The sequence below is a fragment of the Selaginella moellendorffii genome, unplaced genomic scaffold (assembly GCF_000143415.4).
Source record: "Selaginella moellendorffii unplaced genomic scaffold, v1.0 SELMOscaffold_5, whole genome shotgun sequence".
NCBI lineage: Eukaryota > Viridiplantae > Streptophyta > Lycopodiopsida > Selaginellales > Selaginellaceae > Selaginella > Selaginella moellendorffii.
This window is the reverse complement of record NW_003314266.1, coordinates 4,004,284-4,020,752: the sequence shown is the minus strand read 5'-3', so window position 1 is coordinate 4,020,752 and position 16,469 is coordinate 4,004,284. Positions and strand designations below refer to the sequence as shown.

General features: G+C 44.5%; 4 protein-coding genes and 3 long non-coding RNA genes across 8 annotated transcripts; all 7 read left to right on the top strand.

The window, feature by feature from the left end:
* Positions 1 to 3,152: 3,152 nt before the first annotated feature.
* On the top strand, positions 3,153 to 5,471 carry LOC112344755 (pentatricopeptide repeat-containing protein At2g35030, mitochondrial-like). Its single transcript, XM_024670099.1, has one exon. It carries the CDS (start codon positions 3,153 to 3,155, stop codon positions 5,469 to 5,471), a length of 2,319 nt encoding a protein of 772 aa, XP_024525867.1.
* Positions 5,464 to 6,191, top strand: LOC9633948. 2 transcript variants are annotated; one of them, XM_024669703.1, is made up of 3 exons: positions 5,464 to 5,691; positions 5,742 to 5,804; positions 5,876 to 6,191. In XM_024669703.1, exons 1-3 carry the CDS (start codon positions 5,565 to 5,567, stop codon positions 6,157 to 6,159), a joined length of 474 nt encoding a protein of 157 aa, XP_024525471.1. In that variant the 5' UTR covers positions 5,464 to 5,564; the 3' UTR covers positions 6,160 to 6,191. The 2 variants fall into 2 exon arrangements, with proteins under 2 accessions (XP_024525471.1, XP_024525472.1); XM_024669704.1 differs by having other exon boundaries at positions 5,466 to 5,691; positions 5,742 to 5,801.
* LOC112344622 lies at positions 6,188 to 7,575 on the top strand. The gene is made up of 8 exons (XM_024669702.1): positions 6,188 to 6,403; positions 6,474 to 6,537; positions 6,625 to 6,654; positions 6,728 to 6,829; positions 6,888 to 6,985; positions 7,040 to 7,151; positions 7,203 to 7,334; positions 7,389 to 7,575. Exons 1-8 carry the CDS (start codon positions 6,228 to 6,230, stop codon positions 7,464 to 7,466), a joined length of 792 nt encoding a protein of 263 aa, XP_024525470.1. The 5' UTR covers positions 6,188 to 6,227; the 3' UTR covers positions 7,467 to 7,575.
* Positions 7,560 to 9,175, top strand: LOC9633947 (probable inorganic phosphate transporter 1-8). Its single transcript, XM_002965352.2, has one exon. The coding sequence runs from the start codon at positions 7,579 to 7,581 to the stop codon at positions 9,133 to 9,135; it is 1,557 nt and encodes a 518-aa protein (XP_002965398.1). The 5' UTR covers positions 7,560 to 7,578; the 3' UTR covers positions 9,136 to 9,175.
* Positions 9,176 to 12,313: 3,138 nt separating this feature from the next.
* Positions 12,314 to 13,051, top strand: LOC9633669. The gene is made up of 4 exons (XR_002991796.1): positions 12,314 to 12,411; positions 12,463 to 12,743; positions 12,797 to 12,919; positions 12,973 to 13,051. It is a non-coding gene; the product is annotated as an uncharacterized LOC9633669 (long non-coding RNA).
* Positions 13,052 to 14,274: 1,223 nt separating this feature from the next.
* LOC112344655 lies at positions 14,275 to 14,679 on the top strand. The gene is made up of 4 exons (XR_002991795.1): positions 14,275 to 14,318; positions 14,368 to 14,418; positions 14,466 to 14,542; positions 14,591 to 14,679. It is a non-coding gene; the product is annotated as an uncharacterized LOC112344655 (long non-coding RNA).
* A 321-nt stretch (positions 14,680 to 15,000) lies between these two features.
* On the top strand, positions 15,001 to 15,574 carry LOC112344660. The gene is made up of 4 exons (XR_002991799.1): positions 15,001 to 15,119; positions 15,168 to 15,240; positions 15,288 to 15,450; positions 15,504 to 15,574. It is a non-coding gene; the product is annotated as an uncharacterized LOC112344660 (long non-coding RNA).
* The last annotated feature ends 895 nt before the right edge of the window (positions 15,575 to 16,469 follow it).

Genomic DNA, 16,469 nt, shown 5'->3' with positions numbered 1-16,469 from the left:
AGGACGATTTCTTTATCTACACAAAAGATGTTAAATCTATAGGCTGTCGCTAATAAAAAAAATGACTAATATAGGTGTCACTCAACTTATAAAAGATGATATGCTTCTACCTACATGTGACATATAGAGAGAAGTCAATAGCTCTAACCCTTATGAGTGACAAACTATACCTATCGGTAAAGTTTTAAATAGACTAACATAAACAGGTGATTAGAGTTATTTATATAGTCACAATCTTTAGAATGAAATTAGAAACATCGAGAGAAAGGTAGGTTATGTGATTAGTCATTAGTAGTTATCCCATAACTAAAAATTTCATAATGCACATGAAGTGCCAAAGCTAATCTATTTTATACTAACCCAAACATCAAGATCAATATGATAAACAATATTAAAGTTATAAATAAAGATATTTACATCAGTTTATCAAGAACTAAAATTAGATTAGGATACAAAACTATTCCAATTAAGTTATCATATTGTAAACAAGAATAGTATAAGAACCACCAAGATCATTACAATTTAAAGACATAAGATTAAACAATCTTGAAAGAATTTAAAAGCAAGCATATCACTAAATAAACTTAATGATAAAGCTTGAACTACCAAATATCTAAGAGAGCATACAAAATAACTTACAAAAGACAATAATAAGGACATAAAGTGTTATTTCCCAACAAAAAAAATGTTTGTAAATGTATCATCCAAAGGAAATAACATCTCAATTTATCAAAAAAACCTTTAACAATAATCAATACATTTTAAATCAATGTTGTAAGGGCTAATAAACACTCTTTATGTGTTAACTATCACACTAATCAAAATATATCCCAATTAACAATACTAAAGATTTATAATTGCTTAAGCAAGCATCAGCAACATTTTGCTAATATCTCAAACCTAAAAAACCAATCCAACACAAACCACAAAAAGCATATAGTAATACAAAAATCTAAAAGCCATCAAATATAATAACTAACCCTTACAAAAGGTTGTCAATCCTCCCATCAATAGAGATGAAAAATCCTTATTGAAGAATAATCAACCATCCCAATAACGAAAATCATTGATCATCAATAATAATCAAATAAGATTTTAACAAGGATAATCAATTATCCCAAATAATGATCAATCATCATTAATGATCACTAAATGCAAAAACTAATACAAACATTAGAAGCAAGAAACCAAAATACCTTCTCTAACAACTCCTAAAAATGAAATAATGAGTATAAGAACTCAAAAACCAAATGCTGCAAGAGCTAATAAACACTCCTTTATGCTAATTATCACACCAATTAATTTAAATAAATCTCAGTTAACAATATTAAAGAACTAAAGTTGTCAAAACAAGCATAGCAACATTTTACTAATATCTCAAACTCAATAAATCAATCCAAAGTGAACTATAAAGAATATGTGGTAATGTGAAAAACAAAAACTCTCAAAGAAAATAGCTAAGAATCACAAAATCATCAATCATTTTCATCAATAGAAATTGAAAATCATTGTCAAAGAATAATCCACTAACCTGAAGAATGATAAATTATTGAATATCAATAATAATCAAGCAATATCTTTAACAAAGATAATCAATTATCCTAAATAATAGCTAATCATCATCCTTTGTTATACCATCTGGTAAGCAAGCCTTTAATTTGCCCATTTCTTAAAAAGATAACTTGCAAAATAGAAAAAACATAAGAAAATATAAAAAATTAAAATTTTTGACAATTCTTCTTTTGTTATTAATCATTAATAACTATAGCTTGTGGGGATGGTTTTTGGTGCAAAATAGGTTATTCTCTCATTGGAGGTAGCAAAGGATATACCATTTTACTCTATTTTTCTCTTTGTGAAAATATACCTTCAACAAGACACTAATAATCCAATGGATCAAGAGAAACACTATCATCAAAAGAAGTAATTGTCAACACCACCATAAATTTGGAATATTCATTCATCCTTTAAGAAGCTCATGTGGTGGTAATTTCTATCTAACTTTTAAAATGCATTTTCAAAAATTGAAGAAAAAAGAAGAAAAAAAGCATGTAAAACTCATGTATAAGGTTCAAAGATATATGATCAAGCAGATGTATGTTGCCTGAGGAAATTTGGATCCAAGTATATAGGAATTCATGGAGATATAAAAGATTGTGCTTCTTAAAAACAAGACAATTTTGGCAGAGGAAAAATATGGCAATCCAAGTCAAGAGGTTTGGGATTTAAGAAAAAGCTGGTAATATAAAAGAGAAGTGTTTGTGACTTTGTAAAGCCTCACCTGGGGCTTTTATATTTAACAATGTTTAATAGTGATCTTTAAAAATGTGATAGAACTTGTATCCTGAGTTTAGGAGTTTTTTTGTGTGTTTAAGAGTGGGATGACTTGAGGCTTGCAATATCACATGCAAACACCTTGAGCTGAGTCACTGTGCTCTGAGAGTTTTGGGCATTATTTCTTGGTATGTGGGGAATCAGCATTTAGATGGAGCCCTGGGTGAGACTTCTGCAGTTTTTGGGTCAGGCTGTCAGGCTAGTGACCAATCACAACAAGTTAGATCCTTGGGTGGCACAGGCCTGAAGGTTTTTACAGGAATCTACTTCTGGAACATAACGGTATATGCCCAGAATGGGGATCTCTCTTGCGCAAAAGATGCCTTTGCCCGAGCACAACATGATCCTCCCCTGATCAGCGGCTATGCCCAAAATGCCCAATTAGAGCTGATTGCACCTTCGATTGCATCCCTTGCAAGGACGTCCTGGCGTGGAGCACAAATATCGTGCCCAATGCCCACTGTGGCCAATGCGCTGCCGTAATCGATGGCTTGCGGGAGAGATGCCCGACCAGATCGCCTTCACGAGCATCCTGGCGGCGTGCAGCTGGAGCAGTGCTGCGCGCTCTTCGAATTGATGGTGGTGGGAGCACTACAGCTGCGTCATGGACATGCTGTATCGATCCGGCCGATTGGGCGATGCCGAGGGCCTGATCGAGCCGATGCCAGTGGCAGGGGACGAGATCTTGTGGGGATCGCGTGCCGGATCGACCGCGAGATCGGTGCTGGGAATGAATGGATCGGCATCTCCATATCTCTTGCTGGGGAGCTTGCTAGGCAAAAAGATCTAGGCAAGAATGCTTGGACCACTTTGATACCATGATCTCCTCCGCTCGAGAACTCCCACGCGATGATCACCAATTCATGGAGGAATTCGCAGTGTGCTTGCGGCACTGTGGCGATACCAGCGATCTCGTTGCTGCTCGCGAGACCCATGCCAGGATTCTCAAGAGCAAGCATCGAAGGAGCGTCTATCTTGCGAACTTGATGGTCCAGATGTATGGGAAATGTGGCTGCGTCGAGGATGCGCGCGCGGTGTTCCGATCAATCGATCAGCCCAACGCCTTCTCTTGGAACATCTTGATTCATGCTTTTGCCTCGAATGGGTATCTGCTGGAAGCGAGACAAACTTTCAATGCTATGCAACATCATACACCAGTTTCATGGAATTCGATCATAGCGGCTTATAGTGCTGCTGGGGAGACGTTACAAGCGAATGCCCTTTACGAGAAAATGCCAGTGAAGACCATCGAAGCGAAGAACACGATGATCGCAGCTTTTGCCCGGAATGGGCAAGTTGACAAAGCAACTGAAGTGTTCAACACAATCGCGCGGCCCAATGCAGTTTCTTGGAACACGCTCTTGCGCGGTCTCGCGGATGCCGGGCAGATCGACGCTGCTCGTGAGATTTTTGAGCGAATTCCGGCCAAGGATGTGATCTCTTGGACCGTGATGCTCATCGCGATTGCCAAGGAGGGCGATTTGCCGGGTGCTCGAAGATTGTTTGATCTCATGCCCGATCGAAGCATTGTTTCCTGGACTGCGATGCTCCAGGCCTACGCGGATGCTGGGCTTGTCCAGGAAGCTCGAGAGATCTTCCAAGCAATGCCTGATTGGAACGTTGTGTCATGGAATTCTTTGATTGCAGCTCTTGGGCGTGAAGGAAATGTGGATGAATCAAAGAAGCTCTTCGATTCACTGCCATTTCCAGATATCGTCTCGTGGAATTCGCTGCTCCAGGCCTATGCCCTCAATGGATATATCACTCAAGCTCGCTCCGTGTTTGATTCTATGCCGGGGAGAGATGTGATATCGTGGACTGCGATGGTGGCGGCGCTCGCGCAAGAGGGCGATTTGAAAGAAGCGAAGGAACTCTTTGATTTAATCCCGGAGAAGAACTTGGTGTCTTGGTATGTTCTTCTCGCGGGATATGCCCAAGAAGGGCATATCAAGGAAGCAATACGAGTTTTTGATCTAATGCCGCAGCATGATTATTCTTCCTGGGAAACTTTGTTCCAGGGATTTTGCTGGTATTTGCCCGTGGAAAAATCGGGAGATTTGTTCGAGGAGATGCCAGAAGCTAGCCTCTTGTGCTGGAATTCACTGCTTTCATCGTATGCCCAGGCGGAGTCTATCTTGAAAGTGAGAGATGTTTTTGTGAGAATGCCGTGCCGGAACATAGTATCTTGGAATGTTCTTCTTCATTTCTATGCAAGAATTGGAGATTTGGAACGCACGAGAGAGTTCTTCCATTCGAGAATTCCAGAATTTGATATGGCTTCTCTCACCACAATGGTGGCGGCGTTTTCACAAAAGGGGCATTTGGAAGAGGCCAGAAGCGTGTTTGATTCCATGCCTGAAAGAGATGTAGTCGCCTGGGCAGTAATGTTTAATGGATATTCCCACAACGGGTATCTGGAAGATGCGAAGCGTGTTTTTGATCTAATGCCTCGGCATGACATATTGATCCACACGACAATGCTCTCGGCATATGCCCAATATGGGTATATGCTGGAAGCAAGATTGGTGTTTGAAAGAATGCCTTTCCGGGACATTGTGGTGTGGAACATTGCTATCGCGGGATATTCACAGGTAGGGAATCTCACCTTTGCAAAGAAAATGTTTAGCGAGATGCCGGAACATTTGGACACTGTGTCCTGGAATACTATGATCACAGCATATGCCCAAAACGGGCATCTCAATCATGGCATTGCGCATTTTTTCATGCTCCAAGTAGAAGGCATCGCTCCTGACGAGGTCACTTTCATGACAATCTTGACTGCTTGCAGCCGGATTGGTATGCTCGCCACTGGTTTGGAGTGTTTCATGCTGATGCAACGCGATCATGGATTGGAGCCAAGCAAAGAACACTTCAACACAATGATCGACATCCTCTCTCGAGCTGGAGAGCTCCAAAACGCGAAAGATTTGATCAATTCCATGCCGCATTCTCCAAACGATGTGTCTCTTGGAAGTCTCCTCGGCGCTTGTGAATTGGATCAAAACTCCAAGAAACTGGGGGCTCAAGCAGCTGCCAGAATGGATCCCAAGAGCCCATCACCGTACATCTCCATGGCTGGATTCTTCGCCAAAAGCTCTAGCTCGGCTGCTTCGGTTAAAGTAACGAATGTACGGTAGCTCTGTTTAGCTAACGAAGTAAGCTCCGTTAAAAACCGACTGAGGAGCGAATCAAATCGTGTGAAGGCAAGGGCTAGCCAAGTGTTTGCTTCCATGGCTCTGTTTTCTAGGGTTTCCACTCCTTCGTGTGTTTGGAATGGGAGAGGAGAAGGCAAATTTCTCCACTGCTCGACGCATTCCTGGAAATGTCGAGCGGAGGTCGAAAGATCGGACAAAGCGAGTAAGTCGCGATGTTTCTTCCAGGCCAAAATTTCATTCTTTCTTTGCTAGGCTCCTCTTCTTCCTCTTCCCAATCTATGCTGGAGCGCTTGGAGCGCTTGACGCAATCGAGTAAGCCACGCTACCGAAATATTTCGATCCATCCCTCTTCGCGATCTCAGATATTTCTATCATTCGATCTCCAGGCAGCAGCAGCAGCAGCAGCAGCAATACAATCGCGAGCAAGCTCGTCGATCGCTACGGCAACAGCGAGGAGGGCTCGGATTTCTCCGTGCCACTGGTGTACTCGCGGTACAAGAAGCCCAAAATCTCGGTCCAGAGGAACATCAAGCGCCAGGAGTACCTAGACAAAGTCTCGCAGCGCGATGATTCTGGGACGTTTGCCACGATCGGGCTGTTCGTGCTCGTCCCACCGCTCGCGATTCTCGCAGTAGCGATCGCTGTGGGCTATGTCAATATCTTACCGTGATGAAACAAATACGCAAAATATTTCATATAGAAGTCCTAGGGTTCTTCTAGAGAGAAGCATGACCGGCCATGGATCCGGGGAAGGCGCCGATCGATCGCTACCAGGCAGGTCTGGCGCTCCTCTCCGATCTACAAGCCGATGGATCGTTGGCGGCCGGCAGCGTCGATGCTTCTCCCAAAATATTTCAGCTCCTCCGAGTGGTGCATGCGATCGAGAATGCCGCATTCTCGCCGATAGGGAAGGAGTGAGTGATCGATCATCGATCTACTATCTATACACCATCTCATTCTTCCTTCTTCTTTCTTCTTTTCCAGGCGAGTAGCGAATTTCAGGGCTGCAGCGCTAACACTAGTAGCTGATTTTCTCCGCTCGGATGAGGTGTGAATTTCTTTCACCATTCCTCTTCTTCTTTTCCTCGTCTATAGCTTTTCTTCCTTCGTGTTGACAAGAGAGAACTTTCCACAGGATCTTTCGCGTGGTTGCATCACGTTACTGGTAACGAGTAACATTCTCACGTTTAATAGAAGCCTTGAGTTTTATTGTTCTTTCCTTTTGATTTGATGTTTAGCGCGCAGGTGTAGGGGCTGCCGAGGAGCTCGAGAAGGTAAATGATGATTTGGCGACTGCAAACGCTAAAGTTGAAGAGCTCCAAGAAGCTCTGGCAAACGAGGCAAGTTCTTGATGGTTTTGGTTCTCACCTAAAGTTTTCTTTTCTCTCGTTGCATTAGGTGGCCAGCAAGGAAGCTCTGATGAAGGAGAATTTTGTGTTACGAACTCGTCTCCATGTACAGCAACAAGACCTCTTCCAGCACGACACTCAAAGCCGGTAAGCGAACTTTAAAGCCACAACTTGGCATGATAGGTGATCTCGTTTCCACAGGGATGTGGCTCATCACTTGCAGGCTCTTGGCAAAGACCGGGCTCAATTAGCTTCAGAGAAAGCAGTACTTGCGGAAGAGTGCAGTGTAAAATCAGGCATTCTAGAGCGTCAGGTACGTAGTTAGCTCATGTGACTTTTGAGGCTAGAATAAAATTTCTCGCAGGCAACGGCCATCGCACAACTCATGGACCAATGCGAGAAGGATGCCAAAGAGCGTGACAAAGTTGTCGAGTCCTTGAAGGCTATCAGTGAAGAAAAACATGTTTTCGAGGTGAATCTACGGCAGCACTCGAAGGTAAAAAGCTTTTGTACCAGCTTTGCTTTCTGTATCTAATCTTTCCTTTTGCAGGTTATCGAGAACTTGATACACGCAAACGCGGATCTCATTGAAACAGCCAACAACTTCAAAGCTAATCGCGGTTTGTAAAAAGGCATATTCGGGAAACTCCATTTGGTCGTTTCGTCCATGTATGGACTTCCTTTACTTTTTTTCGCTGTATATGTATAGCGCGTACAAGGTGGAAGGGATTTAGGCAGAGATGGCTATCGAGGTGCTCTCCGCTCTCGACAAGGCCAAGACACAATGGTACCACTTCACGACTATCGTCATCGCAGGGATGGGATTCTTCACAGACTCGTACGATCTTTTCTGCATTACGACAGTGACGAAGCTGCTGGGCCGTCTGTACTACTATGATCCCTCGACAGGCAAACCAGGTACTCTTCCGGCCAATGTTTCTTCCGCAGTAACTGCCGTGGCTCTCTGTGGAACTTTCGCCGGCCAGCTTTTCTTCGGCTGGCTCGGGGACCGAATGGGACGGAAGAAAGTCTATGGCATCACTCTGATGCTAATGTTCTTCTCAGCGATAGCCTCGGGCCTCTCATTCGGTCACTCGGCGAAGTCAGTGATTGGGACGCTGTGCTTCTTCCGGTTCTGGCTGGGTTTTGGTATTGGCGGAGACTATCCATTATCAGCAACGATCATGTCCGAGTATGCCAACCAGAAGACCAGAGGCGCCTTCATTGCGGCGGTCTTTGCCATGCAAGGCTTTGGGATTCTAGCAGGTGCCGCGGTTTCTCTGCTGGTGTCTGCCATCTTCAGGCACGCATATCCGAGTCCGGCCTTCATCGTCGATCACGTTGCTTCAACTCCTCCTGAGGCTGACTACGTGTGGAGGATCATTCTCATGCTTGGAGCAGTCCCGGCGGCGTTAACTTACTACTGGAGGATGAAGATGCCGGAGACGGCTCGCTACACAGCTCTGGTGGAAGGCAACGTGAGCCAGGCAGCGGAAGACATGAGCAAGGTGTTACAGGTCCGGATCGATGCTACTATTACTAGCTCGGAAGCTGAGGTACAGCAGTCTCGACCGCAGCCTCCAACGTACAAGCTTTTCTCGAGGGAGTTCGTGAGAAGGCACGGGCTCCATCTCCTGGGGACAACCACGACTTGGTTCCTCCTCGATATCGCCTTCTACAGCCAGAACCTCTTCCAGAAGGACGTGTTCACGGCCGTGGGGTGGCTCGAGAGTGCCAAGAAGATGAGCGCGCTAGAGGAAGTTTACAGGATCTCGAGAGCCCAGGCGCTGATAGCTCTGTGCTCCACGGTTCCAGGATACTGGGTGACAGTCCTCCTCATCGACAAGCTCGGCCGCTTCGTGATCCAGCTCATCGGCTTCTTCTTCATGACGGTGTTTATGTTCGCACTGGCCGTGCCTTACCACTACCTCAAGGATCATCACACCGCGTTCATAGTCCTGTACGCGTTCACGTTCTTCTTCGCCAACTTCGGCCCGAATGCCACCACCTTCATCGTCCCGGCGGAGCTGTTCCCGGCGCGGCTGCGCTCGACGTGCCATGGGATATCGGCGGCGGCTGGCAAGGCCGGGGCCATTGTTGGATCGTTTGGGTTCCTGTACGCGAGCCAGAGCAGGCACAGCAGCGAGATCGACAAGGGGTACCACACGGGGATTGGTTTGAGGAACGCGCTCATCGTGCTGGGATTTTGCAACTCGCTGGGGCTGGTCTTCTCGCTGCTGGTGCCCGAGACCAAAGGAAAGTCGCTCGAGGAACTCTCTGGGGAGGAACCTCTGTAGAATATTCCCTTAATTTTTTATTCGAAATTTATCCTAAAAATTAAAAATCTTGATGAATAATTAGATCATTTATTAGAATCATATATCTTGCTCTAGCATATATTGTTATTAGGTTCCTCAGATTGTTTCTGTGGGATAATATAGACATGGTTCACTTTAATGTGGACCATATTTGTGCCAGCATTTACATGAATGCAATGTTCCCTCTTTAGCCTTCATCTTCTTTTCACGTCCATGTTCATGATGGAATGGTGCTTTCCATACGGGGATTTTGGGTGGAGTCCTAGTGCGAATTTTTGTGCTTGCAAGCACTACAGATCATTAGTAGGAACAAATAGCCTGTGGCAGTCCTGGCTGTCAAAAGTGGTATGTGATATTTTTTTTCAATTTCTGCAGATCAAGAACTATACATACATACCCCATATAGCAAAGTTTGGTAAGTTTACGTGTTTGTGGATGTGAAGGACCTGACTATATATTATTTACCCGATGCAGATATGGAGGTACACATTGAGCCTGCTAACTTTAACATATCGGTGTAGCAAGGTGCCATTTGATTTAAAATATAGCGTCAACTTTCCATCATGTCTGCTCTGGTAATATCTTCCCACAGCTACTATTGCATCTCTAACAATTTACATGATGTTCCCAATGATAAATAGGCCACTGAAATGCAAGGACAAGTGGGAGTGAATCATACATTGTCTAAGAACTTCAGCTTCAATAAGTAGGTATTATAGACTTTTTGCTAGTGCGTAAACATATTTTCTCTTTTAGGCATGGGTTCCCTATCTAGAGTTTATGTTGAGAGGAGTAGACTTGGAAAAGAGTAAGCTTTGTCAACTGCCCACCATTTTCTAGACAATTTCTAATCTATAATAATAAAAATGAAGAACCTAACCTCGAAATATTTTCTTGATGTTTTCGCCAATAAATGAGAGACACAATTGGAGCGTCAATTGGCTCATGCGAGAGAAGGAAATATAACATATGTCACATGTACGCCCCGCTATGTTAAGAAAGTCTGGGGCATAAGAGATTGACGCACTTGCTCTTCTCTCACATTCGAACTCTTCCACTCCAAGCTGTGAGCAATCTTGCGTGGATTGATCAGGGTGTGGAGAATTTTCAAACCATTTTCTGGCATGAATTTGCTAACCAGGAGAAATTGGAAGGATATGAACTATCAGCTCTCTAGTTTGATATTGTAACTGATCTTATCAAAGACTATTTAACATAATATCATTTGTTTTTATTATTGCTTGGTATATATTCCAACACTGTTCCAGAGTACAGAGCATGCTAATATGGTCGTGTTCTTGTGTCATGGAACTCGATGGTCGCCGGCTACGTCGCGGTATCTGGGCTCCGCAACTGCCAGGAGATGTTTGATCGCGTCTCAGAGCGCCAGGCCGTGAGATGATGACGGCACACGCCCACTAGGGGCAAATCGCGATCGAATGCCGGCCAAGGATCTCGTGTCGTGGACGAATCTACTGCTGTGCTACCCCCGAGTGGATTCTAGGTAGAATCTGAAAGGCCGGCTCCCTTACAATCTGGCCGCCGCAAGAGGTTGATCAGGACGTGATGGCGTAGACGGCGATGTTGCAAAGGCTTCGTCGCGAAGAACACCTTCGATCAAATCCGGAGGAGAATCTAGTCTCGTGGAGCTTGATGCTACTCGCGTTTGGCGAGAATGGGCATTTCGACGAGGCCGTGAGTTTCTTCCACGAGAGACCATCGCCTGCTGGACGGCAGGTCAACTTGGGCGATCTCGGCCGTGCCGCGTGTTTCAGAGCATGAAGAGTACTCGGAGCTTGGTTCCATGGACGACCATGGTGTGCTCAAACGGGCACTACGATCATCCATATGATGAACCTCGAGGACGAGGTGACGTTCCGGAGCGCTAACTTCGTGCAGCCATGTCGGTCTTGTGGCCGAGGGGTGGGAGGAGAGAGCATCGATATCTTGGGTCGATCCGGGAGAATGAGCGCCGAGGAGCTCGGGAGTTTCGAGAGCGAGTGGAAGCTATCACTGGTCTCTGGTCGATCGCTGGCGTTGCTGTTTTCCTGTGATCTTCCACGCTGCTACCAGCGCATTTAAAAGGTCACCCTATTGGTATCGGGTCGGCTTTTTTTTCTCCCTAAACTTCCTCAAATGAAGATCCGGAAGATGAAAATTGCGTCCTCCTCTCGAGAAAGCCTTACTGGTTTTAAAAAGTTTTGGAGGATCTTTGCCAGCAATGATGTTGAAAGAAACTTTGCAGGGAAGCCGAGATCGCGATATGGAGAGTGGAGAGATCAGACGTGTTTTAGCCGAATCGCCATCGAACAAAGAGCTGCTCGTGTCGAAAGCGGTGTCGAGACGCAAAGGCTGCAGGTTCTTTTTTTATTTTCGTTGATTCATCTATGAAACAATGGTGACTGTTTTTCTTGCGGATAATGAGGAGGAGCTACCGCAATCTATCAAATAGAAAGAAGCATGCAAATCCGGGCATCTAGCGAAGGTTTTTCTTTCTTACATTCCTTTCGTTTTCTGGATCATGGTAGCACCTTCTCGGAGCTGGAACACGCACTGCAAAGCATCGAGGAGTTATAAAAGCCTGCAAGCTCAAGGCAATCGCTATCAGGGTCTAGGCATTAAAACTGTATGGTTTTTTTTTTTTTTTTTTGTTTTTTTGGTTTTCTGAGATTTAGGGTTTAGTCAGACCATCTTCCGCGGGAGCATTTCATCGCCAGGTGGATTTCTTGCGATTTCGACAATGCTAACGCCCCTTTCAGACGAGCGCGCGGTGGATTGTCTCGCGACGCTACATCTCTCTTGTCCAAGCCGTCGTGCGCGTCACTCCACACATCCAGGTCGGCTCATTCTTGCCTCCGAGAGGAACGCGAGTGTGTGTCCCGCCTCCACGCAGCTCAAGCTCCTGCGCTTTCTTGTGAGTTTCGTCCCGGCGGTAGTGTCCACAAGGGAAGTGGTGGTGCCTCACCGGGAAAACTTGCTGGTTGCGCATGCCCCACCTTCTTCTCCAGGATCGCTGCGGTCCAGTCCTCCCTCCTCTTGGCTGAGACTGGCTGCCAAGGCCTTGCTACTTCGCTCGCTGATCCAGGTAGCGGATTTTCTTTTCTTTCCATCTGGGATTTAAAAGACTCAATGCAGGGTGAATGGCTTGTACGAAAACTACGTCTCCGAGCTTGAGACGTTGTCGTCGGAATTTCGGTGCCTCTGAAAATCCTCGCTACAACTACAAGGGATCCAGCTCGACTTTCGGCCAAGAAGGTGGGAAGTTTATAGTGGAGCTCTTGGTAACGAAATGGGTTCTCTTTTCAGGCGTTTTTTGTCGACCTTTACGTGAAAAGTTGGTACTTGGATCGCGAGAGAAGCCTTCCCAGGCGATCAGCGAAGCGTTTGAGCTTCTTTCCAAACTCGGTCCCGGCTGCTGTAAGGATGCTCAAGAGAAGCCCCGACCTCTTTTTGGAGTTCTTTTGAAGCGGACCTGACCAGATATACGGGCGAGGTTCTACCCGTTGTTTTGCTTCAATCTCGACATAGCGACGAAGGGGAAGCGCTGCAAATTCTCAGAAACGGCACAGAGTCCCTGTTAACAGGAGGTTAGATGTTTAAAAGCATTTCTAGCTCGCAACTTAACGTGGTCTTGTGCCAGGATCTGAGGGTAAACTGACGTTCGTCTACCAGAGGCTGGGATTGATCAATGCTTTACGCGCCATTTGTGACGCTTGTTGCAGGTGTTATCAGCTCATTGCTTATTCACTGTACAAAGACGACGGTGAGTTTTGGTGCTGGCTTCGATATTTTTGCTTCTTACACAGTATGCGACAGACAGGAAACGAGGAAGTCCGAGTGGCAATTCTATTATCTCTGGGTTCGTCACTTAGAAAAGCCGAGCGTAACTTGCCAGCTGAGTGCTCAAGTTTCTTTTTGGCTGGGCTTGAATATGAGGTGAGCACACTTACGATGTCTTCGCCAGGCATTTTTCGATGAAGAACTTTCACTTCCTGTGGGTTTGGTGCTTTTTAAGTCGTGCGTTCTGTTCTGAAACGATTTTTGTTTCTTTTTGCAGGCGATCCCGCTAGTTGATCAATTGGTCCAACTATCGAAAAGTGGTATAACAAAGGATTTATGCTCTTCTTTTGCTACTCAAGATTGCATCCATCGATAGCAGAGCTGGTGAGAATTCAAACAACATTTTGCGTTTATACTCGTTTTTCTTTGTACTGTTATAGATGCAAGATGATCAAGGAAATGATTATTTCGTCAGTAACGATTTCGGAGTCTACGTTTTCCCCGACAGTTGTATATGTTTTTCATTCCTTCAGTTTGGTCTGATCTAACAACGGATGAACAGAACCTGAAATGCAAATGGAAGACTGGTGCGTCGATAGAACTGCTTGAAGATCTATCGAATTACCAGCCAAATCTAAACGTTTGCATAAAATTTTCCTTGGCTGCAGAGGAGCCAACGAGGGGCTAACAGAACTTTCCAAAGTGATGGAATAAATCATTTGCTAACAATGACGAATGATTTTCTTGCTGCAGAGCCTTTTAAGCTTTCTTTTGGAACCAGTCATGGCATGTAAGGAGAGCTGCAGTAGCGTATGCGGAGGAGCTTTTCAAGTCCTTTCTGAATTGGCTTCCCACTTTACATGATCTTCAATTCGCAAATGAGGTAAAATTTACTGCTATACTCTTCAAGCTTCCATTTTCTAATACAGATGTGCAGTGGAAGCGAGAGTGACAGTTCGCCTTCAGAGGTTCCACCATCAGATGCTTTCTAAAGCAGGATGTGCATCACTAGTGCCGGATCCCTTGTATTCTACGCATTTTCTAATAGTTTTTCACCATGACTGGATCTTGTGTGGTAAAAAAAGTACTTCGTATTGGAAGGTAAGAAACCTTTCTTTCTGTGGTTTATGCATATGACTCCTTTGCCAGGACTTTGCAAGACGCTTAAGTATTTTATTCGCGCCGTCCTAAGATCTGATCCCGGCGCTGTCGGAAGGTTATTATTTGACTTCTACTGATTAGCCACACATACACTTGCTCAGGTTCTAGCCGGTGCGAACGGATTGACCAGTGAACAGCCGGCTATCTCAAAAGCAGCGATCTTTGCTTCTGGTTTAGTCACGCATTTTATTCCTGATGAAATGCTCAATCATTTGATTCATGTAGGTGCTGTCTTCTTTTCATATGAATTACATACTTATTTCCTTGCAGGGCGTAAGTGATCTAGCTGATTGGAGCTCTCACAATGGTCTCAATGACAAGGTGGATTATACGCACGAAGTAGCTTAAGACTGAGCCTTTCTTGGCAGATATTCAACACTCCTTCTGGTGGTGTGTAGCAGGCAAAATGACGATTTAAAATGGCAGTGACTCCGGAAGTGAAGAGGTTAGCAGATTGTTTTGTCATTCTGGTGGCTAATGAAACTTGCTGTAGGACACAATGTCGAAGTCTGTTTCACGGCGTCTGCGCCTAGAGACGCGAGTAAAGCTTCTAGAAAGACTGCTGCTTTTAATGTTTTCTCAATATTTGCTCATTTTATAATTTCTTGTTTTTCAGGTGAATCAAAACCAATGAAAGAAGAAGCAAGAGATTTGGTTTTGAAAGAAGAGGCTATTGTCCATGCCACTTAAAGACGCGGTTCACTGTGGTTATAAGAGCAATTGCAGCTATTGCGGATCCTGCTTTGGTAAGTTATGTTCATTACTGTGTAGTTTTCACTCATATTTGAGGAATGACCAGATCCCGCTTGTCCTCCCACTTCTGAAGTCGCCAATTGTGAGTGATGAAGCGTTCCGGACGATGGTCGTATTAACGGGATTGGTGACTGCAGTTCCCAGACACCTAACGAAAATCTTGGTGTCGTTGTTTTCTCTACAAGTTTATTTGGATAACGAGAAAGGCGTTATTCACACGGTGATCACCACGGGGATTGTAAGCTTGGACTGTAGTTTTTCCGGTATCGGTATGAGTTCTCTGAGTTTGTTTCTAATCTAAACTGTATTCTTGACAGATTGTTGAGCAAGTCCTGTTCCTGACGGCCTACTTCGTGTCTTGCCATGGACGAGTATCCAAGCAGCATTCAAGTAAGGTTTTCTGTATTTATTTATTCTCGTGCTTACGTTGCTCTCAGGAAACACTATCGGCTTTGTTTACCCTCTATTCGAGTGGAGGCAATCATGTTGATCCTGGTTGGTCTGGAAGACAAGTGTATCGTTAGCCCTCGAAGCAGCTGCAGACATACTTACTGCCAAAGGCTTACCAGTTTTATCAACTTTTCTTTTTCTCGAGCCTTGGTACGTCGCTCTGCTGAATAAACAAGTTAAATGTATCCGTTTATTTCCTACAGGCTTATTCAAACTCTGACGTCCGGTCTAAAATGGTGGAAGCTGGCGTAGCAGTTCTCGATAAACATGGAAAACGGTTCTCCTTCCTATATTGAAAACTATTGAAGTAGAAAGGTACGTGCTTCAAATCTGAATGTTTTGTTTGTATTTACTCTGACTTTCTCTCTCAGGTGAATTTGTTTTCGGTAGCTACCAACTAACTAGGATGATCCGAAAGTAGTTGTCATTCTGGAAAGATGGCTCGAAGCACTGAAAACTCCTTCAGAATCAGTTCAACGTGCTGTCTCAAACTTCCTAGCTTCTTTTATTGCTAGTCCACCAGGTATTTCATTTGAATTTGGATAATCTAGTAACTTGGTTGTCAGGTGGATTCTGAGAAACTTGCAAAAAGTTTGCTTGAACAACTTGTGCAATCAGAGAAATATGGAGAGCACTGTGGAGCAGCCTTTGGATTGGCCGGGGTAGTGAAGGGGAAGGGATTGTCTTGCTTGAAGAAGTTCGATGTAATCCGAGAAACTTGGGGAGCCATAAGAATTTATTCTACTAGAAATTGCTTTTGTTAAACATTTTTTGTTGCAGGTGCGTAATACGAATCCTGTCAGAGATGCTTGTGTGTTTCTCCGATTCCGTTTCAGCAGTATACGAGGCGGCTGATCGGACAATTATTTCGCAACTTACCGGCCAAGGTGTTAAACTTGTCTTACCAGCTCTATTCAAGGTGAAAGTATCACACAACTGAAGTTACGTTCTTTTAGCTCAACGGTGTATAATTATTAATTTAGGGGCTAGAAGACCGAGCATGGCGTACTAAACATGGAAGTGTTCAACTGCTTGGGGCTATGACTTTTTGTGCTCCTCGGCAGCTCTCGCAATGCTTTAGTGAGGTAAAATATTTATTTTGAAATATATATGATACTCAACTTGTCCACAAGTGTATCCATTCTAGTTTATTTTCTTTGATGGATTGG